At 24.0% G+C, this 27332-nt stretch overlaps 5 protein-coding genes across 9 annotated transcripts; 2 read left to right on the forward strand and 3 right to left on the reverse strand.

Annotated features, from left to right (window-relative positions):
* Positions 1–3754: 3754 nt before the first annotated feature.
* LOC126904534 (popeye domain-containing protein 3-like) lies at positions 3755–8867 on the reverse strand. Of its 2 annotated transcripts, none has more exons than XM_050683629.1 (7): positions 8427–8867; positions 8235–8363; positions 7983–8164; positions 7670–7906; positions 7441–7593; positions 6892–7042; positions 3755–4165 (listed from the first exon to the last, which is right to left on the reverse strand). In XM_050683629.1, exons 1-7 carry the CDS (start codon positions 8518–8520, stop codon positions 4014–4016), a joined length of 1098 nt encoding a protein of 365 aa, XP_050539586.1. In that variant the 5' UTR covers positions 8521–8867; the 3' UTR covers positions 3755–4013. The 2 variants fall into 2 exon arrangements, with proteins under 2 accessions (XP_050539586.1, XP_050539585.1); XM_050683628.1 differs by having other exon boundaries at positions 8235–8366; positions 8427–8865.
* Positions 8868–9349: 482 nt separating this feature from the next.
* Positions 9350–12659, reverse strand: LOC126904537 (protein FAM76A). Its single transcript, XM_050683633.1, has 6 exons — positions 12323–12659; positions 10797–10861; positions 10463–10676; positions 10286–10398; positions 9641–9872; positions 9350–9579 (listed from the first exon to the last, which is right to left on the reverse strand). Exons 1-6 carry the CDS (start codon positions 12413–12415, stop codon positions 9355–9357), a joined length of 942 nt encoding a protein of 313 aa, XP_050539590.1. The 5' UTR covers positions 12416–12659; the 3' UTR covers positions 9350–9354.
* A 168-nt stretch (positions 12660–12827) lies between these two features.
* LOC126904539 (vacuolar protein sorting-associated protein VTA1 homolog) lies at positions 12828–15732 on the forward strand. Of its 2 annotated transcripts, none has more exons than XM_050683638.1 (5): positions 12828–13080; positions 13164–13386; positions 13719–13996; positions 14101–14205; positions 15477–15732. In XM_050683638.1, exons 1-5 carry the CDS (start codon positions 12978–12980, stop codon positions 15623–15625), a joined length of 858 nt encoding a protein of 285 aa, XP_050539595.1. In that variant the 5' UTR covers positions 12828–12977; the 3' UTR covers positions 15626–15732. The 2 variants fall into 2 exon arrangements, with proteins under 2 accessions (XP_050539595.1, XP_050539594.1); XM_050683637.1 differs by having other exon boundaries at positions 12830–13080; positions 14086–14205.
* Positions 15377–18984, reverse strand: LOC126904552 (novel acetylcholine receptor chaperone). Of its 2 annotated transcripts, none has more exons than XM_050683668.1 (3): positions 18707–18984; positions 17199–17337; positions 15377–16192 (listed from the first exon to the last, which is right to left on the reverse strand). In XM_050683668.1, the coding sequence occupies exons 1-3, from the start codon at positions 18815–18817 to the stop codon at positions 15984–15986; spliced, it is 459 nt and encodes a 152-aa protein (XP_050539625.1). In that variant the 5' UTR covers positions 18818–18984; the 3' UTR covers positions 15377–15983. The 2 variants fall into 2 exon arrangements, with proteins under 2 accessions (XP_050539625.1, XP_050539626.1); XM_050683669.1 differs by lacking the exon at positions 18707–18984 and adding an exon at positions 17430–17702.
* A 253-nt stretch (positions 18985–19237) lies between these two features.
* Positions 19238–23540, forward strand: LOC126904538 (high mobility group protein 20A). 2 transcript variants are annotated; one of them, XM_050683636.1, is made up of 8 exons: positions 19238–19320; positions 19435–19616; positions 19697–19816; positions 19874–19998; positions 20076–20207; positions 22251–22365; positions 22512–22727; positions 23231–23540. In XM_050683636.1, exons 2-8 carry the CDS (start codon positions 19565–19567, stop codon positions 23368–23370), a joined length of 900 nt encoding a protein of 299 aa, XP_050539593.1. In that variant the 5' UTR covers positions 19238–19320; positions 19435–19564; the 3' UTR covers positions 23371–23540. The 2 variants fall into 2 exon arrangements, with proteins under 2 accessions (XP_050539593.1, XP_050539591.1); XM_050683634.1 differs by having other exon boundaries at positions 19264–19616.
* The last annotated feature ends 3792 nt before the right edge of the window (positions 23541–27332 follow it).

The raw sequence follows: 27332 nt of genomic DNA on the forward strand, positions 1-27332 counted from the left end.
GCGGTGGCCAATATCTCACGAATACCATGTAATATGATTATGTATAAGGTACGAACTATTTAGTAATAATTAATGGAAGTTTAAAGATTAATATAATTATTTGATCTATTGTTTTATCGTTCCGTACTCAGATTATTAATTTTAAATAATTGAGTTATAAGATAATATAAGAATGGATTCTTATTGATTTGAAGTCTTACCTGATGATTTTTTTTGTTCTTATAATAACTTTTAACAGTATCAAGTAATAAAAATAACAAAATAATACGAACTCAAATGTTTAGTTCAAAAATTAACACGTAAGAATTTCGAAAATGATGATTACGAACTTTACGTATCGATGTCGAGAACGCGATTCGAATAGCTCAATGAATATCTGGAGACAGACTCTCTCAAGGCCTCAGCACTCAGCTCTTTTATAGTATTTTTTATCCCCGAACAATCATCATTGTGCCATTCTCGCAATTTTATTATTTTATTGTCAAATAATTATAAAATATATAAATTAATATACAAAATATCATAAAATATATGAATTAATACATTAAATATATAAATTAATACATGTGAATAATATACAAATCATTTTGACACTTTATATAACATTATTATAGTTAGTTTTTATATATAATTTTAGGGTTTACAAATTGTGTTTTATTATTAAGATAAGATTAAAAAAAACTGACAAATATAGTTTATACATTTTCATAAAGAAAAAAACAATTATGTTATTCTTAGCTTATGAATATAATTCATAAATAAAAGTGTTAATAATTTTAAATGAAAGACTAATTGAATGACCATTATTATGGACACAAACAGAGCAGCCCTCTGTTGTATCATATTGTGATAGTGACGAGTGTATTACGACAATATAATCACAGTACCTTCAATTGTTAAAGGTTGTTTGAATTATAATATTTCATATAGAAATACTGGAAACATTTAAACTGTTTGATTTACTAAAAATATTGCTGAAACTCTAAATAGGGAAATGAGTTTAAAACCAAAGAGACTGAGATTAACTAAAAGACAATTTCAATATGAAAGCTTAAACAAATATAAGCTTACTCTAGAAGAACAATTTAAAAGAGATTTTTTTTTATAGTCTTATGGATATAAGTGTAACTTCAATAGTGTCACATTTTGAATAGTTGAAAGCCCATAAAAATACATGGTAATTTTTGTATAATATTTCTGATTTATCTAAACATGATATTTTGGTAAAACATTGTATAGATTTACATACACACTTAAAAATGAAGGTTAAAATGATATCAACAGAATAGATTTACGCGTCGAGTTAAAACATATTAAAACTGTATTACCAAAAGATGTATCTTCTTCAAAAACAATATTGAAATATATGTTATAATCTAATACAATTAATCTATTCCCAAATATCTGGATATTCTTAAGAATTTTATTAACAATTCCTGTTATTGTTGTCAGTGGCTAGAGAAGTTTTTCGGAATTAAAACTAATAAAATCGTATCTGCGTTTAAGATTGGGAGACAAAAAGCTGACATCTCTTAAATTATTTTAAATTAAAATGTATATAAATAAATAACTAATTAATAATTATAATATGTTTTTGAATTTTTTTGTTCGTTTTTTTTTTTTAAGAAAATAATAATCTATATACAGTGATTTTTTTATCATAACCCACTCAATTACTTACAGAATAAATATAATTTAAACATTTTTTTAGTTATCTTTAGTTACACATTATTATTGAATTATTAACTATGTAATACTTTCTATGTTCATCTCTTATGCCTTGTAAGGTTGTCAACTTTGTTTTTTTAGATGAGAACACATATTTTGAATCAAAAAAATATTTGAGTTTTTAATTTAATAGTAAATGACATTTGAATTTTTAATATAACCTCAGAGACGTATTTAGAAATTTGGCGCCCAGGTGCTAATTTTTTTTCCGCCCTCCACACAAATTTTTTTTTACTTTTTTCCCTAACAAGCGTATACTTAACATACTACAAGACATTTAAATAACAATTACATATAAAAGGACTTGCTTCCATTAGAAGTTAAATAAAGTTAGTAAAAAAAGAAAGCAGAGTTTAANAATATAAATAAATAACTAATTAATAATTATAATATGTTTTTGAATTTTTTTGTTCGTTTTTTTTTTTTAAGAAAATAATAATCTATATACAGTGATTTTTTTATCATAACCCACTATATTTACAATTCATATTATTTTTTTACGAACTTTAGAGGAACTATACTAATCAATTATATCATCATACTCTAAACTTTTTGTGATGTCTGATTCAATATTTAATATAGCTATACTGTTCAGTCGTTCATCTGTCATTCTCGACCGTAAAGTTTTACTAGGTTATATGTAATTTTTCTTTTTCTCAACTATATAAGTAAGGAGTCCATGATTACAATAAAACTGTTCATTTTAAATGATTCTTTAGAATTAAAATCAACTTCTTCAATTTTCAGTTTTTTATTTTTTCTCTTAGTTTTGTATTCATTGATTCCAGATCTTGTTTTTCCAATTTCTTCATAATGATCAAAACAGTCTCTTAGATCATGGATATATTGGATAAGAGAGTTATACATTGATATAACAGTTTCTAAATCAATTGTAACTTTTTGAAAAATTTTGTTTACTTTATTAAATTGTTGTAATATATCTCCCCAAACTGTTATTAAAATTCCAATCTCTAAGCTATTAAATGTTTTTAAAATCCCTCTTGCCTCGCACTGGTTTTTTGTTTTTTCGGATGGATCTTTAATCATTTGTTTTAATGCTTTAATGATTTCTTCCCAATTTTGTGATATACTTAAACATGCATCATGTCAAGCCGACCACAGAGTATCAAAAAGTCTTTTTATTGATACGTTCCCAGATTCTTTTAAAAATATAGATAAGATATTCTATCTATGGATAGAAATTGAGAAATAAACATATATATTCAATTAAAATAAAAAAGATATTTGCCCAAGTACAACAACTTGCTGCACATTCGTCAACCAAATTCAACAAGTGGGCTGAACAAGGAACGTAAACTGCATATGTGCATGTTTTTTTAATTTGAGGGCTGTATCTGTCACTTTTATCAATAGAACCAAAGTCTAATCTCAGTATATTATTGATAAAAAAAATTAACCTATTTATATTATTGGTTATTAACAAAAATAAATGCCGCCCGGGGCGATCGCCCCGTCTAACCCCCTCCCCTAAATACGTCACTGTATATCTTTATTTATTTATTAGATTTAAACATTTAAAGTTTCAAATTTTTGAGTTATTATACATGTATAATACAAAGGGATTACAAATACTGGTAGCTAATTGGTTTTTTGGTTAGAAAAAATAACTTTTTAGTAATTTAAACTAGCCCACTAATGTTCTATAAAAAAATTTGAAAGTTTATTAAATAATTATTAGTTTGATTCATGACATTATGAGATCGGGAGTCTAAAAATTAAAATCCATCTTATGTCACTAAGTACAAAATAAAAAATTATCACTAAGAAAAATTTGAAAAATCTAGAACATTTTTAAAAACCAAACCCCTGATTTTTCATAAAAAAATTATTTCTCTCCAAAATTGTTATTCATTAATGCCAATTTTGATATTTGGCAATAACAAATAGTATATTAAATGTACTATTTACTATTAAATTTTAATTTTAATCACATACTTTCATTAGTTTAACTATAAATATAATATTATTATAATAAAATATTATAAAAAAGGTTAAAAATTAAAATTTTGACAGCTTTTATTGAAATATTACAAAAATAACATATTTTAGTGTATTTGTAAAAATTAACCATTTAAAAATTAAAAAACGATATAATATATTTAATTAATAAAGTATAACTCTACATAAAAAGATTTAGATTTATGTAATATCATTATTTGACATTTGCAAATATTTGAAAATACTGGCCGATTGTTGAACAGTGATCTCTGTTACCAAGATTTTATTTTTATTAATAAAAAATAAAATAAATAATTAGTAGAACATTAATCTTCGTCATCCATTTCTAGACTATGATATTTTGATGTCTTCTCTAGCCAATTTTCCACTCCAGTGTTACCCATTTCATTTGCTAAATTAATTTTATCTAATTTTGTCATCTGTCGTTTATCCTCTATATCACATTTGGTGATTTTTACTGCAAAAAAATTATAAATGAGGTTTGAACATGTATTAAATAAAAATTACTCTTTAATAAAAATAATCATTTAAATTTAAAAATTTTCTATAAAAAAAAATATCTTTTTTTTTCAATTTTTAAGAAGGATCTTTCCAATATCCAGGTCATGCAGGCTAGTGCATAAATTAATAAAGCATTTATTTTAAATTAAAAATAATTTTACAATCTATTGCAAAAATATTGTAGAATGACTTTATAATTATGGTTCTTCAATTATAATTGAAGGGCTTATTGCATAAAACCAGACAAATCCAATTTTTTAAGAAATCACTTTTTTTAGGTTCAAATAAATATGAATTTTCTGTATTCATAAAATAACAAATTTTATATTTAGTTTATTCACCTAATCATTGTTATTAATAAAAAATATATCAGTGCTTTATTCTAATGAATATCTTCAATTTTACACTTACATTTCAAAACTTCAATAACAAAAATAAAGTAAATTGTTCATCTAAAATTTTTTTAAATATTAAACTTGCATAGTTGTTGTACTGATCACTTTATAACGAAATTTGCTAAATTTTAAAATCTGTTAATAAACAATTAAATTTTATAAAATAAAAGTTATTGATTGATTCAATCAATAACATGTTAAAACATTAGTGCCACATTCAGAAATTTTAAGNTTTTTTTAGGTTCAAATAAATATGAATTTTCTGTATTCATAAAATAACAAATTTTATATTTAGTTTATTCACCTAATCATTGTTATTAATAAAAAATATATTAGTGCTTTATTCTAATGAATATCTTCAATTTTACACTTACATTTCAAAACTTCAATAACAAAAATAAATTAAATTGTTCATCTAAAATTTTTTTAAATATTAAACTTGCATAGTTGTTGTACTGATCACTTTATAAGCTAAATTTTAAAATCTGTTAATAAACAATTAAATTTTATAAAATAAAAGTTATTGATTGATTCAATCAATAACATGTTAAAACATTAGTGCCACATTCAGAAATTTTAAGGATCAGAATTATAAATTACGAAGACTTGTACAGTTTTACCACTTGTACAGTGGTGTTCTTAATATTTCTTTGGTGAAAAGAGAACCTATTTATTTTTTTGGTCATCAACTTAGTTTGTCGAGGCACACATCGAAAACCTTTAGCAGTACAAATTCTGGAGGATTCCACATAACTTCCAGATAGTGTAGAGGTCTTTTTTCACTGCCATACCTTTATGTTCATAAGGGAGAGGGTAAAGCAGTGATCAAAGTAGCTCATAATAAGTGAAGGGATGCTCTCTATATTTTTTAATGCAATTGTTATTTTCGTATACAAAATAAAAGTTAATCAATATACAGTAATGTTTGTCAATTTTAATTATCTGAAATTAAATAAAACAATATAGATACTTAAAACAAATTAATAAACCAATTATAATATGTATTATTTTTAGGAAATTTAATCAAAATAGTTATAATAATAGAAAATTATAATTTATAATAGAAAATCATGAAATTAAATCGATAAGCTTAATACACATGTACAATGCTAAGGGTGATGTATTAATTTAAACAGAATAAAAAATGTAAATACAGATCTGTAGATAGTGTTCAATTTTTAAAAAGATTTGTTGGATTATTCTAAAATAAAAACTCCTATTTCCTTAAGTATATTTTAATTACTAGTAGTTTTGTATTTTAATTTTCATAGAGAAATATGTATAGATGAGCAAATATGTAACAAAATTGTAAGTATATTTTATATAAAAAAAGAAAAAAAGTTAAATTTCTCAATTAAATTATTACAAAAAACTAAAACAGATTATTATAAACGAAAAATGACACAACATTTCTTACACAAAATAACACTTTTTATTTTCAGTAGCCGTTTTCATTCAGATTATAAGGTGTCAGGGCAAATTATTTTTTTACATAAGCTTTAATTTAACATTTGTTTGAAATTTGGAGTATTTTTGAATCATTTAAAAAAGGTTAAAAAATTCTACTTTTTATATGTATGTTTCAAGTTTTGAACGCTTGTACTATAAGTAAAATGATGATTTTCAAAAAATAATACCTAATAAAAATTAAAAACTTAAATCATTTATTTTTTTATTATATTAATTCATTTTGTTAAAAAATTATTACAATTATATAAATAAAAAAAGTTAAACAAATTTTGAATTTTACAAATTTTAATACTTGTAAGTTTTGGGAGTTTATAGAATTTCCGATTTATAGGAAATGAGGGAAATTTTTTTTATTTTTAATGTTAATATTTGTAGATATATATACAATTTATTATACTGTTGAAAAAATTGGTCCACGAGACCAGGCAAAAATTAGTGATAGACACAAAAAATAAAATAATAATAAAAATAAACACAACCTGGTAAAATTATACCTTCTCAGCTTTGTATTGAAACTAAAAATAAAAAAATGCATCCCTCCTTATCCTTCTACTCTGACTACTGTGGTCCCAGGACCCCTTTGCATTAATACACAACAGACCTCTGGAGCTAAACTTACAAGTAATGAATAATGAAATAATTTCATTAATTATTATATTTTATATGTGACTAGTCTTTAATGCTTCATTTAAGTTATAATACATTTTTTATGATTGAGTTTTAAATTTTAATGTGTAAAGTCCAATATATTAAATTAAATTAATTAAATATAATATGACTTTAAGATCTGTCATAAGTAATTTATAAGTATAAATACCAGCAGGAACAGGTGATATTGGAAGATAGGATGTTAAAGTAGCTTGTTTTTTAAGAGATTTTATTATTGGCGCTTTTAACTCTTTTGATGCTAGAGCTGGAGTAATACTTGGTAATCTAATATCCAAGTGTAAACCTTTTTCTGTAACAATCTACAATTGAACAAGGTTATTAATATTCAATAGATAATTAATTTTACACTTAAGATAAGATTTTAAAGTTGACGAGGCCAGGGCAAAAATAATTATGATTCAATCTATCGGCTTATACTAGCTTATATAGATTATCGGTTTATATTTAAACTCTAAGCCTGAGTATTCAAATTATTTTGAGGTTAATCAAATTTTCTCTTGCCAAAAAAATATTTTCAAAAAATAATATTATTCTTAATTTTTGTGTGACCTTAAACTAAAACTGAAAAAAAGGGTTTATTCTTTTAAGTCTCTTTTCTATATATTAATTTATAATGTAAATTACTTTATAAAAATATAATTGTCTATTATAGTAAATTATTATACTACATAATATTAACTTAAATTATTATTATTACCTTATTATTCATTAAATACAATTTTATAGTGATGTCTTTGGCAACTAGAGTTGCGAATACAGTAGCTAAATATGTTTCTTTAACAAAAAGATATTCTAAAGCAGACCTTTGCCAAAATATATACCGACAAGTAGTTGCAGCAAAAACAGACACCTAAAAATAAATTAAAATATATCTATAAAATATATTACATAATATATATTCATTATAACTATTAATAAGACTCAACTTTAAATTTATCTTCAGATGATCCTCGACTTTCAAATTCAGGAGAATCCAAAAATTCACAAGGTCCTATAGGATGTAATAATTGATGATCTTGTAAAACATTTGCTCTACCAGACAATAATAATCCAAGTCTATCTGTTTTAGTTAAATTTTGCATTGCATAAGCTTCACCAATATGCAACGTCATAATCTGAGCAAATTGTTCACCGACAAGTTTTTTAAACTGTATCCTACTAACCTAGGAACAAATAAAACACCATTTAAATAGTATTATTTCAATTTTTCAGCCTTTTAAAAATTAGTTAGGTACTAACATTAAATGGTTTAAACATTCTACGATAAACTTGTTCAAGTTCAGGATTAAAATTAATTGGCCTTCTCTGATATAGAAGATAAATCAACTGTAATATATTGATAAAAAGAAAACTTAAGTTCCAAGTTAAAATATCAGGAGCACATACAACATGCCACGCCCATGTAATAAATATTATAAATCCTATAATATAACCCAGTTTAATAAGTATTCAACTAGTTAAAATAAAGTTATATTATTTATTTAATTATACCTGTAATCAGTGTTGAATGCATAAACAATATACCATAATAACTAGTTGGCACTGAGAATGATATAAAAAAAAGAGCATTAGCTAATTGAAACATCCAATGTTGTGAGCTACGCCAATCTCTACACCAACCTGCTAGTAAAAAATTTTTCAATTTAGAAATACTTAAAATGTAGTCTAAAATATAATTAGTACTTGAATGTTCATTATTCGTCCCATTGGCAATTTTACTTTCATAAAATACTGATATATTCATAATTTCACTCAAACCAAAACCAAAAGAAGACATATTTAATATTTATAATTATTTTACTAAAATTATCTAATTAAAAATAAAAATAGAGTATTAAAAACTTTTTGAACAGTAAAGATAGTTACAAGAAGTATTGATTTTTCTATCCCAATAGAAAAATCTTAAAGGGGAAAGTTGGTAATAGTAAGAACTTGGTAGTACAGGATTTAACCACTGGTGGTGACACATGTTTATACTAACTAATCCTAATAATATAATGAATAAATAAATTAACATTACAAAATTGTTTAATCACATTTATTATACATGGTATAAAGAACAATTTATCAAAAAAATATATTTACATTTAATTATTTGAATGTTTGTATTAGTATACATATATAAGTATTTAATAATACAATTTACTAAGTAATTTCAGCAATTTCTTTTTATTACATAAATAATTAGTAAATAATTTTCAATTGAAAAATGAAAATTAATTACTTTTATTAAATTGTTCCTATTTAGAATTTGGTTTTAAATTATCATTTGTAACAAAAAATATTTAACTGACATGTCACATTCCAAATAGTTTAAAATTTTCAAAACATTGGTAATATTATAAGAAAAAATAAAATTACATCTTTGTATAGAACAAAACAAAAACTATTTGAGTGGTTAAGAGTTAAACAATAATGAAAATCGGAAATTGATTTTTTTTTTTAAGAAATTATTTTTAAAGTTTACTGGAGCATAGGAAACCTAGCTATAAATAATTTAGATTTAAAAAATTTGATAATAGTCATATTATTAATTTAAACAGTTAATCTTGCTTAAAAGTAATACAATTAATACATTTTAAGCAGAGAATTTTTTATATGTAATACTGATTTAAGTCACAGATGGACTATCTGTACCACTACCACTATCTGGTTCTTTACGTAGATGTACCCCACGCTTACCACCACTTTTTGATAATGTAGCTACTTCTTTTTGCAAAGTTTTAATTTTACTATGTAACATTTCTACTTCTCTGCTATATTCCTTTTTATCTGAATTCATCTTTGTCCGTAATTCATTTTCAGTTGTAAAATGCTTTGCTTTTAATTCACAAATCTAAAACAAAAATGTAATAATTATTTTATCAATTATAGATCTATAACAAAATTTTTCTTACTAATTTATCTTTGTTCAAAAGTTGAAAGTCCTTTTGGTTTGAAAGTTTTTGTAATGTAGCAATTTGTTCTTTAAGTTCAGTTATCACCACTACATGGTCTGATGAATTAGAATCTACATGATGTCTATGAGAATTCCTATGCATTTTAGATGGTGGTGGTAATGCAAAATCAGGTCCACTATCATCCATTATTTTCATTACATTATTATGTTTTATTTTTCTAATTTTAGATCTAAAAAAACATTAATGAATGTTAAAATTGTTGGTTTTGTATTTGCATCAAATATGTACTATCTATTAGCATAATTTTCACGGGGGATGAAGTCCCTACAGAAACATTTGTAATGTCTGTAAATAAACTTAAATTAATTTTAGGAAAGAAGGGAATAAGAAATAAATGTAGCAGAGAAGCTTCTCAANTATGTACTATCTATTAGCATAATTTTCACGGGGGATGAAGTCCCTACAGAAACATTTGTAATGTCTGTAAATAAACTTAAATTCATTTTAGGAAAGAAGGGAATAAGAAATAAATGTAGCAGAGAAGCTTCTCGTTAATTTATTTAAATTTATAAAATAGAATATGGTACTATTGCCCTTCATGCAAATTTTTCAAACTAGTAGTTCAAAGTATTATCACATTACCCATCACGTTTTTTTACTAATTGTTTCATTTCAGCTTCAGTTTTTTTTGTTTTTGCTAAGGCCCGTTTAAATGATAATGTACACAGCCAACATAACACTTTGCCATCAAGTAGCTAAAAATAAAACAATTGCAACATTATATTAAACAATCAGGAATTACAAATATTTAACTCTTACTTCACAATCTATATCTTTTCTATTAAATGCACAATTTTGTTTACATTGATCACAAGTAACAGGAGGACCATATTTTCGTTCAGAATTAGCACATCTTTGACACTTTTGTCCTATAAATGCCGCTATAATATTACAGTAACTACAAGCAGTAGGTCTACCATACTGTACAACAAATTGTTCACATTTCTTGCAAATTGTACTAGTATTTGATTTACTATAACATATGTTTAAGTGAATTATTTTACTATTAAAAATTGAATACTTTTATTATTAGCATATATTAACCATAATAATATGAGTGATGAATAAAAAAATTTAATAATGCGCAACTTACTCAGTTTGCTGAAATTCAGATCGACAGTAGGTACATTTTACAACTGGATATGATCCTCGACATTCCTTTACATGAAACAAAAATTATTTATTTATAATTGTAGCCTAATTAAAAAAATAGAATAAAAATGATCATATAACTAATAATAACATATTAAAATTATAGTATTTAAAATTAAAATAAATTTTTAATACTTTTAAACTAACACTTTCAATAACATTACAATAATATTTAACTAAGTTTTAAATAAAAAATGTAATTGATTGGAATTAATTATCTTTAATAAATTTATTTATTATTATTATTTTTTAATGCTTTATAAACCCATTAAGGGCCATAGCGACCACCCAAAAAAGGAGGTTTCTAAACCATTGATACTCTAGGAAGGGTGGTTAGTCCGTCGTTGGAGAAAGGGATGGCGGCTTCATTTCCAAACTGATCTCTCGTTTGGTAAATAAAGCCGCCCATGACCGAGTTTTGAACCTAAGGCAGTGGGTGTTAAGCACTGCCGTGTTACTAACTTAGCCACACCGTCCCTAATAAAATTATATTAAAAGTAATTAATTATAATTAGAACACCCAATTCAACAAAATATTTTGTATCCTTACTGCACCAACGTTGGTGGTAGATTTATAGCATTACAACAAAAATAACTGACTATTATGAATTAACATAACTAAAACTCGACAAGTCTTTAGTATATCTTTAAATAGATTAACAGGTCAAAACATTGTCATGCTAATTATTTACATATACACCATTAGTCTATTGTTAAGTTATGCAAAGTATATATATATATATATATTTGTGAGAAAAATAATTGTAATTATTTCTAATAAGATATTTTGGACTTCTTCTGCATGAGGTCACAACAAACACATAGCATAGAGGCTTAGCCTATCAATAACCTAAATCACGTTTTAAAAATTATGATAATTGTCACTATATATTTTTGAAAATTTTCAGGGACTATTTTTTGATATGATATAGACTGATACAGATCTGATAAAAACTTTACTCCGGTTCTCATGAGTATTTTATGGAAAAATATTTTTGTTTTTAAATATCTAAAGAAGATGTACAAAATCTTGACAGTTTCTATCAAAAATTATGATAATGATGTATGACTGTAAATGATATTCAAAACTACATCTAGCTCAATGTTAGTAACACTAATAAATAAATGATTGAGTGAAGTTTAACCTTTCAGGCAGAATTTCAAATCCACAACAATTTCAGATTAAAACATTCTTAATTCTTATGCTAGATTTATTAGTAACAATAATCGGTGGTAGAAATTATTTAAAAGAATTAATTTAGTTTTTCTTCTTAAACTATAAACTATTAAATTTTTTTCTTATAATTAACTTTTTTTTTAAAAGTACTTAAAAAATATATAAAGTTATTAATTTTATGAGTATTTTTCTAAAAAAAAAAAAAATACCCAAATATCTTAAACCTATTTAATAAAAATAGCATAACACCTTTCAATTATAAAAATTAAAGATTATCGTATGCAGCTTACTTTACATAATTGTTGTCCTGAAGACAATTCTTCATAAGGATAACGTTTAAAACATTTTGAACAAGCAAATAATGCTGATTTATTGTTACTCATATTTAGAATGCAAAATGTAACAGATACTAAATTTGTTTTTGTAAAATACCGGTTTTGACGCAAATTATTCTATAAAATTTAAACTATTTCAACGTTAGGTCTAAAAATTTAATATTCACTGAAATAACAATAGTGATTTTTGATAGTAAGAAAAACTGTAAGTAGGCCTTCTGTATACGTAGATAAACAATATAAAATAATTTAACAAAACCAATCTTCGTCGTTTCGGTATAAATACATAGGTAGCTGAACAAAACATCATACTCGTAAAATTTGAGATCATGATGCTGATAGAGTTAAAATTGACCAATCGCGAAATATTTTCTCGCTCAGTGTGGTAAACATTATCGTTATACCTATTATTAACATAACATTGATAAGGTTTATCAAAATTAACTGTTAATGATAGCATTGAGATCGTTATAATATAGAATTTGTTCCATCTCCAAAATTATTTTTTGTTGTAAAAAGTTATCACAATATTTCATTGAATTCTTATATTAAAAAGATAAACTATAATTAAACATTCGGTATTTTATAACATAAATTTCGTGCTTAAGAAATGGCTCAGCTTCCAGAATGTCCGGAAAGCCTAAAAAAAATTCAGCATTATATGAAAATTGCATCCGAACATGATAATAAAGATCCAGTTATTAGTTATTGGAGTTAGTTGCTCATTTTCTCTTGATTAAAGTTTTGTTAATTCAATATTTTTATTTTCGTTCCGATTATATTTTTTACATTTTAGGCCGTTTGTACGCTCTACAAATTGCATTGACAATAGATAAATCATCAAAAGAAGCTAAACATTTCCTAATACCTTTAATGGATTGGTTGGAAAAACAAAAGAACGCATTAAAAGAAAATGATATGATAATAAATGAAACCGCAGCTCAAGCTCATTTTGAAAACTATGCAGTAAGGTTGTTTAATGCTGCTGATACAATGGATCATCAAGAAAATTACAATAAGTATTAAATTACCTAATAATTTCAGCAAGGATAGTGACATAATTTGGGAAACAAATTTTTCAGAAAAGATAAAATAAAATGGTTAATTCTATACTATTTAATAAAAAATTAATTTTTCATGAAATTCTAATGAAAACTATCAAATCTAAATAAACTAAGTTTTCCAGACTTAAGATTAAGTGTTTTGTTAACTTTTGCTCAAAAATTAAAAATTTGTATTGTATCATTATTCTTGTAAATATGCACTATTTTAATTTGTTAAACAATGTTCATTTAATATTTTTCATTATTATATATTTTTGAATATTACTATAAATGTTATATTTTTATAGAAATATTGTTAAGTTATTTTTCACTGCTGGCCTACTTATGGATGTCCTCAGTGTATTTGGTGATGTTTCTGAAGAAATTTTAAATACACAAAAATATGCAAAATGGAAAGCAACATATATACATAATTGTTTGAAAAATGGTGAAACGCCAATTTCTGGTCCACCATCAAATAACAATGAACCACTAAGTTTTGATTACACCAAATTAGAAAAAGATAGTCGAGGTTCTTTTGATAACACTACACCTTTAATTTCCTCTAATGCACAGCCTGGCACAGGTATTATAATAAAAATACTTCCAATAATAAAATTAATTTAAAACTAATCAATTTCTAAAATATTTTAATTTTGTTTATTTCTTTAATAGATTTTCCTAATTTAGGAGATACACCTTCGACACATAACAATTCAAATGAATATTCTTATCCATCTATTTCAACTGGAATTCAACCAGTTATATCAGAAGGTGGATCACTTGTATTAAAAGGTATACATTTTTGTAATACACATTTTTATTTCATCTATTTTTCTTTTTAAATGTTATAGGTTAATAAATAAAAGTCTATTTTAATTACTCTTTTACTTCACAATCTTAGACTTTCTCAAATTAATTTAAAAGAAGCAATATTGTTATTTTAACATTTATTTTTACTTAAATATGTTATAAGTTTAAAAAGAAAAATAGTGTTATACTACTCTTGTAGTATTTTTTAATGTAACTTTATGTATTTAATTGCTTGTAACTCAATAAATACTTGTCTTAAAATTATTAATAAACATCAACATTTTTTATAAGAAAAGGGCTAAAAAATAGCAATTTTGAAATGTTGAAAATAATAAAGAATATAATTTTAATATAGTCTAAGAATATATAAATTATTTTTGAAAAAGTAACAAAATATTTAGTAGATCAAAAGTTATTAGATTTATCAAATATTATAGACCATTGTACAAATCAAAAAAAAATTATTACTGTTGTAATGTTATTCCTGACATTTCAATGCTATGGACTTAAAAACTTTTTACTCATATATTAGTGGTGTATACTGTTCTCATAATTTTCATGCCTTTCTTAGAAAATTATCATGAAGATATAAATAATAAATAGCTCTATAAATCTATGAGTTTAACAAAAATTAATGCTAAAAAACTATTTAATATTCAAACGTGTATAAATTATGTGATTTAGGTGCACTTTAGAGAGAGAGAGAAAAGGTCTTATTTAGTATATATTTTAAGAGAAAAAATATAGATATTCTACTGCCTAGAATCTAAATCAAAATTGATTTTATCCTGTCGATATTTTTATAATTTTGTTTTTTCTTTTACTCTTATGTAATTTTTATTATTATTCAATAGACATCTATACAACATTTTATACAAAAATACTTTAAAAACCTTTAACAAATTGTGCAAGCTAATGATAATAATTAAGTTTAGCTAAGCTGACTCTAACAAAATTTGTGTTTATTAACAATATTTTTCTGTATATACTGATATACATTATCGGTCTGTAACACATTGTCCAGAGGCTTGATACTGTTGTGTTATGTAGATTTTTCTGTCTTTTCTGGCACAAGCAATAATTTTTATAGAAAACATTTAATATATATATAAAAAACAATATATATTTATACATACTTTAGTTTGCAACTAAATTATACTGTTTATTTTTTTATTTATTGGAATATTTTTGATCTCACAAAAAATTAAGGTAATAAATGTACTTTTTAAATAAATAAGAATGCATTTTTTTAGATGGAGTAAAATTAACACCAAATCAAATTACTAAAGTTCAAAAATACTGTAAATTTGCTTCCAGTGCCCTAAATTATGATGATGTGTCAGAATCTATAAGTAATCTACAAAAAGCATTGAAATTATTAACGACTGGTGAAGAATCATAATTTATAAGCTTTTTTTTACATGTTATTTATTTATATTTAAATACTTTTTTGTGTTTTTAATGTACATGTAATAGTGAAAACTAATTATACTTTATATTATTAAGAGCCATGGTAAATGTTTTACTATAAAATAAATAAAATCACATTTAAAAAGTTATAGAAAAACACACATTTCATAATTATTTACATTATTAGAGACAATGACTAGATTAAAAAAACACTAAATGTTATTGATACAAATATTGAGACACGACAATAACAAGTTCACAAAACAGCAAGTGATTTAATAACTACTTAAATTAAATTTTGAAGTATAAAAAAAGGGATCAAACTGTTATAACTAATGTCTAAATGCAGTTTAATCTTGTTTTTGAGCTTTAGTTTCAGCAATTTCTGCTAATTCTTTGCGTCTTAACTGGTAATCAATAACTAGTCGGCCAGCTAACATAAATAAAAATACCAGTGATGGAGCCATTCGTTCAAATTTATCCTTTGCTGCATAGTGAGTGTATATAGCCAATAAATGAGACACTAATAAAATAATGTTAGCTCCTTGTTTTATATTTCCTGGGAAACCAAAAATTATTGTAAATTAAATATTGTATGCATACATAAATTAAATATAATTGTGTATATTATATGTATTTTATTATATGTATAATAATTATATCAATTATAATTTGATATAATTGTGCAAATATAGTTTTAAATAAATAAATTAAATTTTACTGTAGTTAATTTTATTATAATTATATGGATACAAAGTAAAGTCTAAAATATTACCTAAAGCCTGAAATATTAGTCTTTTAATACCATTAAGAACATTTCGAAATTTGAAAATTATTTAAATTTAGTTATAATAATATAAAAAAATCAAACAATTATACATTTATTAATGATTTTACTTCAAAATTTTTGTTACATATCTTGACCATAAGTACAAATAGCAAAATTACAATTACTTAACACCCTCTGATAGTTTTAAAATTTTGTAATGTAAAATAAAATATTCCTTATATTATATAAATAATAACTATGTTTTAAAATCTTGTCTTTAATATTTTGAGTGTGCAATTTTATTGCTATAGTATGAGTATATCATACATAGTAATGTCTTATTTTTAACAATTATAATTAAAGTACCACATTGGTAGGAAAAAAATGTATGTATATATTTTGCAAAATTTATTATTTATAAATAGGTAAAAAGAAAGTTGGTTACATTATTTCAAGCAATGTGAGAAAATTTGTTTTTATCTTAAGTATTTAAGCACCCCTTAAGTTCAAACACTATTTGTGCCTATGACATTGAACATTTTTTTTATAAAAATGGAAATTATAGAACAATAATTAATAAATAATAAGTTTATTTTGCAATAAATATATTTTAAAAGTTTTAATATACTGTAAAAAAAGAAAGGTAGACAAAATTTAAGTAGTTCAAAAATTATCAATAATCAATATATGTAAATAATTGTATTTATACATAATTTTTATTTTTATTTGTTATTGTAAGTAAAAACCTTATTAAATAAAAAGTAGTTGTCAAACAGTTTTATAGAAAAATACTAACGGATAGGAACAAAAGTCAAACATATGCCACTTAACACTTCAATTCCTCCAATTGCTCTTCTATACCACTTTGCTGGAATTTTAAAATCTATTATTTTTGATAATGGAAATACTTTAGCATATTTGACATAATCTTTTCTCTGTTAAAAATAATAAAACATAAAGTATTTTTAGCATAGTAACAAGGTATAATATTAAATTAATTCATTTTCAAGCTACAATTCCTACTTACTAAAAAATTTTTATTAGAATAAATATTCATTAACGTAACATAATAAATAATAATGAATATAGCAAATAAAAAAAAAATGTATGATTAAGTAATGTAATGAAAATCAAAATAAAATATTATTTCATAGGTACAACTAGGTGAGGCTTAGCCCACTTCCCAAAACATTTAGAAATTTTATTATTTATTATATAAAAATATCTTCAAGTGAGAAAAAAATCATTTAACAAGCCGAAATTCTAGTTGCCTCTATAAATTTATCACTAGTAAGTGTTAATTATGTTACTGAATACATATCTAGCTTGAAGTTTAGATTGTTATGTAATACAATTTTTAGATGAAATTAATGCCAAATATTTTTAAAACATATCTTGGCAATTTGCCAATTTACTACAAATAGAATCATCAAATTACATTGATGTTTAAATTAAATTAATGATGTACATATAAATTTTATAGATTTATTATGATATACATGATGTGGTTATAAGATTAAAAATAAATTTCATAAAGATATTGATTAATTTTTTAATGTTTCCATTTGGAAGGTTATTAATTCTATTATTTAATTTAAAAAAAAGCCTTAAAGTTTTATTTAAGGAGTTCTATCTATATTTTCTAATTATAACCCACTGTTGTCAGGATTTACATAAACTGTTCATAATGTATGAATAAAATGTAATAGTTTATCAATTTTTTTTTCATAATAAATTTATCTTTACAAGGTATTGTATTGAATAAATAACATTAAACAAATTAGTTAATACTTAAAACATAAAATATTTTCACCAAGTAAAAAAAAAATTTTTTATTATTTTTAATTAATTCTATTTTAAATTTATTAGCAACAGCTCATAATGGGTCAAACACCAGTAATAATTCTTGTTTTTAGAATTAATCATTACAATAAATTTGCTCAAAATAATGATTTTTTATCCTTAAATTTATTGAGAATTTCTTTAGTAACTTTTTTTAATGTATTATTTGTTTTAGAATAACTAATGGTCCATAGAAGTAATTTAAATACATGATTAATATTCCGTTACTGGTGAAAATTAAGATATTTTGACTTAGTTTATATCTAATCATATAGAATAAATTAAAACTACCCTAGGCATAAGCTATGCTTTTTTGGGGTGGTGCCATGTATTATAAATTTCACTATATTTTAATGTTATTTGCCTTAAATATTATATCATTATTATTATTAAAACAAGAAATTAACACAAAATTCCAGAGAGAAAACAATTTTTTTCTGCAACAAAGGCAAGGATACTTACGAGATCTTTGTGAAGTTCTTTACTGATGACAGGACTAATTTTGAGAATACCTACAAATAGGAAAAATATGCCTAGTAGCACAGAAAGACTTTTTAAAGCTATAGAACCCATAATTAAAACAAATTTGATATTTTGCAATAAAATAAAAACAAATTTCTTAGATTCCTTTATTTAAATGTAACTGTACACAATTTTAGAGTTCCTTCATATTGAAATAAATTTAGGGATTTTGGCATAAGCTCGGGTATTAATTATCTAAATTCTGCATAGGGATCTCAATAATTCCCTTGTCGGCTGCTGCTATCTGGCTTTAATGTCAATTTACAGCAAAAAGGAAATTTGTCCATATTAGAAATCGCAAATTATAAGTATCTAAAAATTTATATTTAAAATAAAAAAATTTTAAATTTCATCACCTCGAATATTTTTGTTAAGTAGATTAAATGTTTCAAAACTTCATAATTTGAATACAAATTATATATTTCAAAATAATTTTTTTTTTTTGTGTTGCAGACACTGTTTTGGTAGCTACATTCATATTAAAGTGTTTTACCTAACTAGCGTTTGTTCCGTTGTAGCATCATCTAGATTCTAGCAAACAAAATTGAAGAGAAGTAATCAATAACTTCTATATTTTGCATTTTTAAATCCGTTACATATTCTTTTTGTATAGAAACAAATTAAAATTTATTTTTTAATTTATTCCATTGTTATTATGTTATTTTTAGCTAGTCAATGTGTGTAACACGCACTTTTCATTTAAGGGAATTGCCATAAAAATCATTGCTATTTTTAATTTTTATTTGATTTTGTAATTGGAATAAATCTTGATTTATCTTATTAAATATTTACCAAAATATGAGCGGAGTCAAAGAAGACGTCAACTTGGACCTAGATGCTGACGACTTCGGTTTGTACAATATTATTATGGTACAGTTGATATGGTAATATTGCAACCTTCCAGATACTAGGTAAATTGTATTGTCATAGGTCAAAACGACGATTCCTTGGAGAATGGAGTTTCTAAGAAAGAAGAAAAAGTTGATATCAAAAGTAAAAAACGCAAGAAATGTTTACGAGACAAAGATGCCCCAAGACATCCATTATCAGGTTAGTGAATTGAAAATTTATATATATATATATATCTTAATAGTTTATGGGTTTTAGGTTATATACGATTTCTTAATGATAGACGAGATCAGTTTCGTGCAGAAAATCCCAATTTGCCTTTTGCTGAGATAACTAAAATGTTAGCTACAGAGTGGAATCAGTTGCCAGGAGATAAAAAACAAGTAAATTATTCTTACCTAATTATTTCATTGAATTTTATTTTTATTTTATTGTTTTATTGTAAAATTATTACTTTCAGCAATATCTACTAGCTGCTGAACAAGATAGAGTGAAGTACATTGAAGAACTTACTGCTTATAGAAAAACAGACGCTTACAAAAACTTTATTCAACACAAATCAAAAAAGAAAAAACCTGATATCATTCCAGAGGTTAGTAGTTTATTGTCCTTAAGTTATGCTTATGGAATTTTAAAGTTTTATTTCATTTATTAAGTAATCACATAATGATATTTCTCTATATGCCTTTCCTTTAAATATTGGGGTCAAATGGTCATTATTTGGTAATTAGTCACTTAATAAATGTTCATCTAATTCTATCTAATAATTTTTTTTCTTCTATGATTTTGTATAAGAATATGTATACATACTCCTACTACTTTAGAATGTGATAAAGGTTAAACACAGGATATTGTAGAATTTTATATGTTGATTTCTTACATTACATATGAGAAATATTAAAATACTGAGTATTCTCATAAAGAGCATATAGAAATTGTGATGAGAAATCTTTATAATTTTATAAAAAAAATTGTCCTTAGATTAATGTAAAACTTAAAATTCCTGATATTCATTTTGTTATAGCTTATGTACTGCATAAAATCATATATTGTATAATATGAGCTTTTAAATACTTCCCTTTAAGTTAAAAATGAGACTTTTTTGTATTTTATGTGCGTACCACATTAACATATGTTCAACTAGAATGAAAATTTTAAGGATACTCATTCTATTTTATCCCTATAATAAAAAATAGTTGTATTTTATAATTTTCTAAATTTTTAGAGGATATAAGCTCTCTTTAGCAGATACCATTAATTGCGCAATGCTCTACAAATAGTTTAATTTGTCCATCATAGTTTCAACAAAATACCCCAATGGTAACTCAAAAATACTTTTTTATTTGTTTAATATTGTGGTATTTGGTTATTTCTAAACAAATGAGTTGTTAATTTAATTAATTATTATTAATAATTATGCAAATCAAGATATAACATGATTTATGTTTTGTTTGCAAGTAATAATATTTAAAGCATATTGATAGCAGTAAGGATCAAATAATTTTGCAATTAGAGAATATGAAAAATCTCTATGGTAAAAATCATCATGGAAGTTGTAAAATATAATTATAAAATTTTCAAGATTAATTATTTTTTCATTAGACTCCAACCAAGACCAGAGGCCCTAATTATTTTTAACTTTGGTAAACATGGTATAGAAAAGTTTTTATTAAAAATCTAAGTGACGAAGAAAAAAGTTCTATATAGATATAATTCTGAAATATTGGTCTTAAAAAATATTGATTGTAGTTCATCCACTTATAGTGAATAAAGTGTATTTGAACAGTAAGATCATTAATAAACAGTCAAACAAATCATAAATATATGTATACCAATAAATATGATTAAATATATAAAAAATTTTGAATTATAAACTTATTTAAAAGGAATTTATAGAAAAAATCTGTATACTTAATCAACCTAACATGTAATATATATAACTAACATAATATAAAAATAAAAGTTACAAAGAAGGTTGTTAATAATCTAATCCAATCATATATACAATATATAATCTAACACATATATGACAATTAACATTCATTAAAAATTAATTTAAGAGAAAAATTAACCTTTCACAAATTAAGTGTCAAAATATACATATAAGCAAGAATGAGCCAATACCTTTGTTCAATATATGCCCCGGACTTATAAAAAATTCAGACATTGTGAAAAAAAGCTAGTAAAACAGTAAAAAAAAAAAAAGAACAAATTGAATTCATTTTATTATATTCTAGAAACGTTTTTTGTGCGGGTCGTCAGCAAGTGGTTTTTTTTTTTAATGGTCAAAATTTTAAAATGCTTGTGGGTAAGTGGTTAAATTTCTGATCTTTGCCAATCATTTTTCCAGTTTCATGACAGTACTTTTGTTGAAAAAAAAATTTTTTGGAAAATCAAAGCACATTTATTAATTTTCCCAGAAAAGAGTGTTTTCCTTGTTTTATTATATAATAAGATATTAATTATGCTTAATTACTTTTAAATTTAATTATCAAATGAAAAGTTTCTTAAATATAAAATATATTTTATGAAAATTGTACAAAAATGTTAAAAAAGGTATATCAATTAGAATATCTATCCCTTTAATCTATTTGATCACTACTGATTGGTAGTAATTTTTACTTTTATTTGTTAGATCCATGAACAACAAAAACCAGAAAAAGAAAAGGAAAAAGAAAAAGAGATTAATGATAATAAGGATGCCTATGAAATTCCAATATATTCAGATGAATTTTTAAACTTCAATAGAGGTAAATTATATTTTTATTTTTCAAATATTTTTGAGGATGAGGTGAAATTATTGTCAAATAAAATGTTATCTGTGATAATTTACCTCTGGTATACAGATATTATTCATCATACTCTAAAATTTTAATGGTTATTACATTTATTTAAGCTAGAGAATGTGAACTTCGACATCTCCGAAAATCTGTTACTGATCAAGAACAAGAAGTTTCAGTGTTAGATAAACATATTGAAAACATGAACAACGGTATCAGTAAATTAGTTTCAAGTACTGATCAACTGAAAAAAAGTTGTGAAAAGTTTGAAGAACATTTAAGAAATTTAAGATCAAAATTCCTTGATTCATTTTCAAATATACAATTACCAGGTAAAATGAGAATTTTTTTTTTTTTACTTTAAAAAAAAGTATGTTTAAGCATTATTTTGTGTTAATTAAAAATGTGTTTATAAAAACTTATATTACTTGTACTTAAATAGAAATTTTTGTATAATAACACTTAATTAAGCACTACATTTAGATCTTCAAAGAATGACAATTTGCATCTAAATATTTTTAGATTGCCTTGTCTATAGTGCTATATTACATGTAATGGGAGTTGTCAAAGGATCGGCTGTTTAAAGTATCAACTGCCCGTAGTATAACACTTCCACATTTTTAAATTAAAAATAGATTAAAATAATTATACGTAGAAAAAAGTATATATAATAAAGTAAATATTATGCTCTCTCATTTTGCTAATTAAATCTTATAACCTAATAAATACTACTTATAGTGATTATTAATTATGTTGTTATAGTCAAAAATAAATTATTTAGTTTTACTTTAAAAAGTATTATAAATTATAATAAAAATATGAATTACTTTTTTAGAAAATAAAGAATGTCCATCACTTCAAAATATTGACCAATTTGTTTTAAAATTAGCATTGCTTTTGAAAACTGGCGCTGACTCAAATTTAATTACAAATGTGAAGAGAGCTGTTTCAAATCTAGATGTTTCTCAATTTTAACACACTTATTGATTTTTTATTAGTATTACCAATTTTAAGTATAAGAATAGATGTACTGGTATTCAATTGAAAACCTTTAGCATCCATAACATATTTTAAATTATATTATAATTTTAATCATAAATTATTATTGTTCAATCAGTACAAAATTGACAATGTATTGAATTATATATGATTTGTTCTTTTATTACTCAATATTTGTTAAATAAGAATACACAACTGTGTTGGTTAACTGTCTATGAAAACCAAGTATTAAGTAAAAAAAAGTTTTTTATCATCCAATTTTACAGCACTAAAATTTTTCTGGAAATTTTATATTAATTAAAATGAAGTGATTTTTTTTTTAATTTCTAATTTTGAATATTCATTATTTTTGATAGAGCTCTGTCCCTAGCTTTTTCAGAATAGGCAAAAATAATTTAATTATATAAAAAATAGTATCTAAATAAAAAAACTATTCAAAAAAAAATGTGTAGGGCTTGAAATAAATGTTTTAATTGACCTACCCTGAGTGGGGCTAGCCATGATTCTCCGTAGTTGTGCCAAAGTTAACACAACATACTTATTAATAATATTGTANCAAAGTTAATACTACTTACTTATTAATAATATTGTACATAATAAATTTAACTAATACAAATAAAAATAAATTTTCTGCAGCACATAATATTTTAATTTTCAAGAAGCTAAGAATGGTTATTAATGTTACAATGTTGTGTCAGATATAGTATGCAATGTGTGTAGATTTTCTTCTCGTTATTGAAAGTTTAATTCTCCTTTGTTAAGGGGCTTAAAAATAACTTCTGATATGGGATTTTAAGTATTATGTACATAGACAAATTAACAAATGTTAATAATGTTTATGGCTGCTCATAATAAATATGCTTATTTATTAAACTTTTTTTGTAAGGTTGGGTTGGGTAAATAAAAAATATTGCTGAAAAATAATCCAGTATAATTTATTACAGTTATTTAAAAACTAATCAATTATATTTCTCAAGATTTGAGGTGTATCTAATATTACACGAAAATACAAAATTCATATAAGCTCATCTCCTTGGAAAAATTTTATCATTAAACTAAACAACCAAACATAGTATTACGACATGGGATATGCGTTCATTTTTATACCAGCTGAATGAAAATTTAATATATACAACATGTAATTTATTTATTTACTTTTTTTTTTGTAGAAAAAATTCTAAACTTTAAAAAATTGTATACTGGAGTGAAAAGTTCCAATTTTGGAAATACAGTTATGTATTTTCAACGAAGGTGAATAAACATTTTCGTAGGTGTGCCTCTACTAATTGACATTCATTTCAGTTGAATAGGCTATTTTAATATTATAATTTACCATACTATAAATATATTCTTTGTATCGTTTTGTTATTGTAAATGCCATGATTAGCTAATAAAAAGTTTGCTGTGACAAATGATTCATTAACCTCTAGCGAGACAATCTAGAATGTTCAGAATTGTATTATAAGTTTATTAAGTTTACATCATAAAATTTAATTTTGAAAAATGTGGTGTTATTATCAGAAACGATCCTAAATATTTAATGTGGGAGGGGGATTAATCGAATTTTTTTTAAATATCAGCAAACATATTTTTAGTTAACAAATTTAAATTACAAATTAAAACATTTGTATATAAAAAATCTAGGCTTGATTTATATGCGATAGAGATATTATAAATTAGGGAATAAACTTTCAAAATAAAAATAATGACGTTATGAAGATGTATTTTATTTTTTGTATACAAATTTTCTCATATAAATCCTTTTCACATTCAGCCATAGTGACCTGGTGATCATTATTTGGTGTCTACAACCGATTCGGTTGGGTTGGGTTTTTATTGGTTGAACCGAAAGTGGATTACTGAGAAAATGCCGCGGAGACGATTATGAACAATTAATTTTTTTTTTCGTTATTTTAATATTTGATTGACTTGCAATAAAATGATTTTTTTTTTACATTATACAACAAATATCGACAGATAATTGTAATTGGTAAAATGTTTAGAAGAGCTAAAATAATTTTAAAACAAAATGTTACAATTTATATAATTATTTATATAAACGAAAAATCTTAGCGTTCAATAAAATGAGCCTTCACTTACATTTATCGTTACTTATGGACTGATGTCGTCAACGTTAAGAATGAAGATACTACTTGCACATGGTTTGAACTGACATTGATTATAAATATATGTTTGGGTAAAGTATGTTTATTCACGATATACAAAGAATGAACAGTAAAAAGTGAGTGGCAACGATTTTAAAAAAGGGGGTCCCTTCTTTGATTCTTATTCTACAGATGTTCCTTATAGTTGGTGTACTGCGTTAACTCAACTATAACGGAATAGAAAAAATATTAATTTTTGGTCGAAGGATTATATACTCAGCAGGTGGTGCCGTTTTACACATACTCACGCGTGTATCATGAAATAAAAAAATCTGTCTACTAAGAGAATTAAGTTGAGTCATATTGTTATTCTCTCCATTTTCTCTAAGTATCTATAAAACATCAAACGCTCGATGAGGTATATGCTCGCACCCCATTAAAATCTTTATTGTTACACATATATTTTTATGGTACGAATTTTACGTAAAAAAAAATGTCCAAATAGTACATTTGTTTTAAAATTATCTAGATAATTTATAATATATAAATGCAAAGGACACCTCGTATTATACTTCAGTTAGTGACTTAGTAACAAGACACGTATATCACAAATTTCTAATATTTGTTCGATAACACCTGCTCTTTTCAGTTCTACGTTTTGACAGCGCCATCCTTCTGGAATACATATTATACTTAACGGAAACATATTGCAATAGGATAAAAACATAATTTGAACGTGTAAATTATACGTAATCATTCCATTCTACACTCGTGAATCATGATCTGTTTTACAATTAACTTTGTGATCAGGAGCGATTAGAGGTGGTTTATAATTATTTAATCGTGATTCGTAGGTATATAGAATATTACTATAGTAATTAACATAGTATAAATTGAATAAACCAATAATTGTACTCATAAGTGTAGGGTAGTCAAATTTACTTCCCCTATCAAAAATAATTTTTACATGGTAATGCATATAATTTTGCTAAATTTTAAACTGGGGAACTAAGTGCCTTAGCTCCGCACCCTGCGCCTATGATTGTACTGTTGTTTTTGTTTCATAAATGCTTTATATCTTAATACTAGAGTGTAAAAATAATGACTCATAAAGATACGTCATTCCTTCAAGGAAATAGGAATATAAAAAAAATTTGAAAATTGTAATTTTTTAGGCTTTTTGTTACAAAAAATTATGATGGTACGATAACAATTTTAGGGCAAGTACCTAATAAGTTACTAGTTGTTTATACACATGATGGGTATAAAACGCCGGAGGACTGTACAAACACTAGTCCGAGGTAAACCCAACCTACTTACGCACTCAATGTATTATTAAAATGTTTGTAACTTAATAAATAATTGTCTTAAAATTGTTATCAATCCGTCATTATTTTTTGTAAAAAATAAATCATTAAGTTTTTGAAAAAAAAAAATTGTTTTTGATTATTGCTTCATAATAAAAGATATGCTTTAAACGTAGTGTATGAAGGCATTTATTATTTGAAAAAATATTTTAATTTAAAATTTAATTATATCAAAAGTTAAAATTGTGTTAGTTAGATTTGAGACACTATCTCTCTCTCTCTCCCTTTCTATCACTATCATGAGAAACGCTTCGATGCAAATCTGTAGATAGTTTTTGAATCTAAGACATTGGTGGATAATTACAAAAGCAACATCAACTCCCACTTCCTTTGATTTTTCTATTGTCTCTAATTTTTGAAATTATTACTCATTAGTGAAAAACAAGTATTTATTTTGTAAAAACCTAAGTTAAAAACAATTTAATGCAAATATGTAGTGTTTAATTCCAAAAGCAACAAGCATATA

Source organism: Daktulosphaira vitifoliae, unplaced genomic scaffold (assembly GCF_025091365.1).
Source record: "Daktulosphaira vitifoliae isolate Bord-2020 unplaced genomic scaffold, ASM2509136v1 Scaffold_4, whole genome shotgun sequence".
NCBI classification, from domain to species: Eukaryota; Metazoa; Arthropoda; class Insecta; order Hemiptera; family Phylloxeridae; genus Daktulosphaira; species Daktulosphaira vitifoliae.

What these genes read in the sequence shown, in the direction of transcription:
- LOC126904534 (XM_050683628.1), bottom strand. Translation starts at nt 8,520, where the DNA reads ATGTCTTCTTTTGGTTTTGGTTTGAGTGAAATTATGAATATATCAGTA. An exon ending in GCATTCAACACTGATTACAG is followed by an intron (nt 8,165 to 8,234) that starts GTATAATTAAAT and finishes GTTATATTATAG; the next exon opens with GATTTATAATATTTATTACA. An exon ending in CATCTGAAGATAAATTTAAA is followed by an intron (nt 7,594 to 7,669) that starts GTTGAGTCTTAT and finishes ATTTATTTTTAG; the next exon opens with GTGTCTGTTTTTGCTGCAAC.
- LOC126904537 (XM_050683633.1), bottom strand. Translation starts at nt 12,415, where the DNA reads ATGAGTAACAATAAATCAGCATTATTTGCTTGTTCAAAATGTTTTAAA. An exon ending in TTAGTAAAAAAACGTGATGG is followed by an intron (nt 9,873 to 10,285) that starts GTAATGTGATAA and finishes ATGTTTTTTTAG; the next exon opens with ATCTAAAATTAGAAAAATAA. An exon ending in TTTTGAACAAAGATAAATTA is followed by an intron (nt 9,580 to 9,640) that starts GTAAGAAAAATT and finishes TTTTTGTTTTAG; the next exon opens with ATTTGTGAATTAAAAGCAAA.
- LOC126904539 (XM_050683637.1), top strand. Translation starts at nt 12,978, where the DNA reads ATGGCTCAGCTTCCAGAATGTCCGGAAAGCCTAAAAAAAATTCAGCAT. An exon ending in TCCAGTTATTAGTTATTGGA is followed by an intron (nt 13,081 to 13,163) that starts GTTAGTTGCTCA and finishes TTTACATTTTAG; the next exon opens with GCCGTTTGTACGCTCTACAA. An exon ending in TGGATCACTTGTATTAAAAG is followed by an intron (nt 14,206 to 15,476) that starts GTATACATTTTT and finishes GCATTTTTTTAG; the next exon opens with ATGGAGTAAAATTAACACCA.
- LOC126904552 (XM_050683668.1), bottom strand. Translation starts at nt 18,817, where the DNA reads ATGGGTTCTATAGCTTTAAAAAGTCTTTCTGTGCTACTAGGCATATTT. An exon ending in AAGAACTTCACAAAGATCTC is followed by an intron (nt 17,338 to 18,706) that starts GTAAGTATCCTT and finishes TATTTTTAACAG; the next exon opens with AGAAAAGATTATGTCAAATA. An exon ending in TTTGACTTTTGTTCCTATCC is followed by an intron (nt 16,193 to 17,198) that starts GTTAGTATTTTT and finishes TTGGTTTCCCAG; the next exon opens with GAAATATAAAACAAGGAGCT.
- LOC126904538 (XM_050683636.1), top strand. Translation starts at nt 19,565, where the DNA reads ATGAGCGGAGTCAAAGAAGACGTCAACTTGGACCTAGATGCTGACGAC. An exon ending in TGCCAGGAGATAAAAAACAA is followed by an intron (nt 19,999 to 20,075) that starts GTAAATTATTCT and finishes TATTACTTTCAG; the next exon opens with CAATATCTACTAGCTGCTGA. An exon ending in AACCTGATATCATTCCAGAG is followed by an intron (nt 20,208 to 22,250) that starts GTTAGTAGTTTA and finishes TTTATTTGTTAG; the next exon opens with ATCCATGAACAACAAAAACC.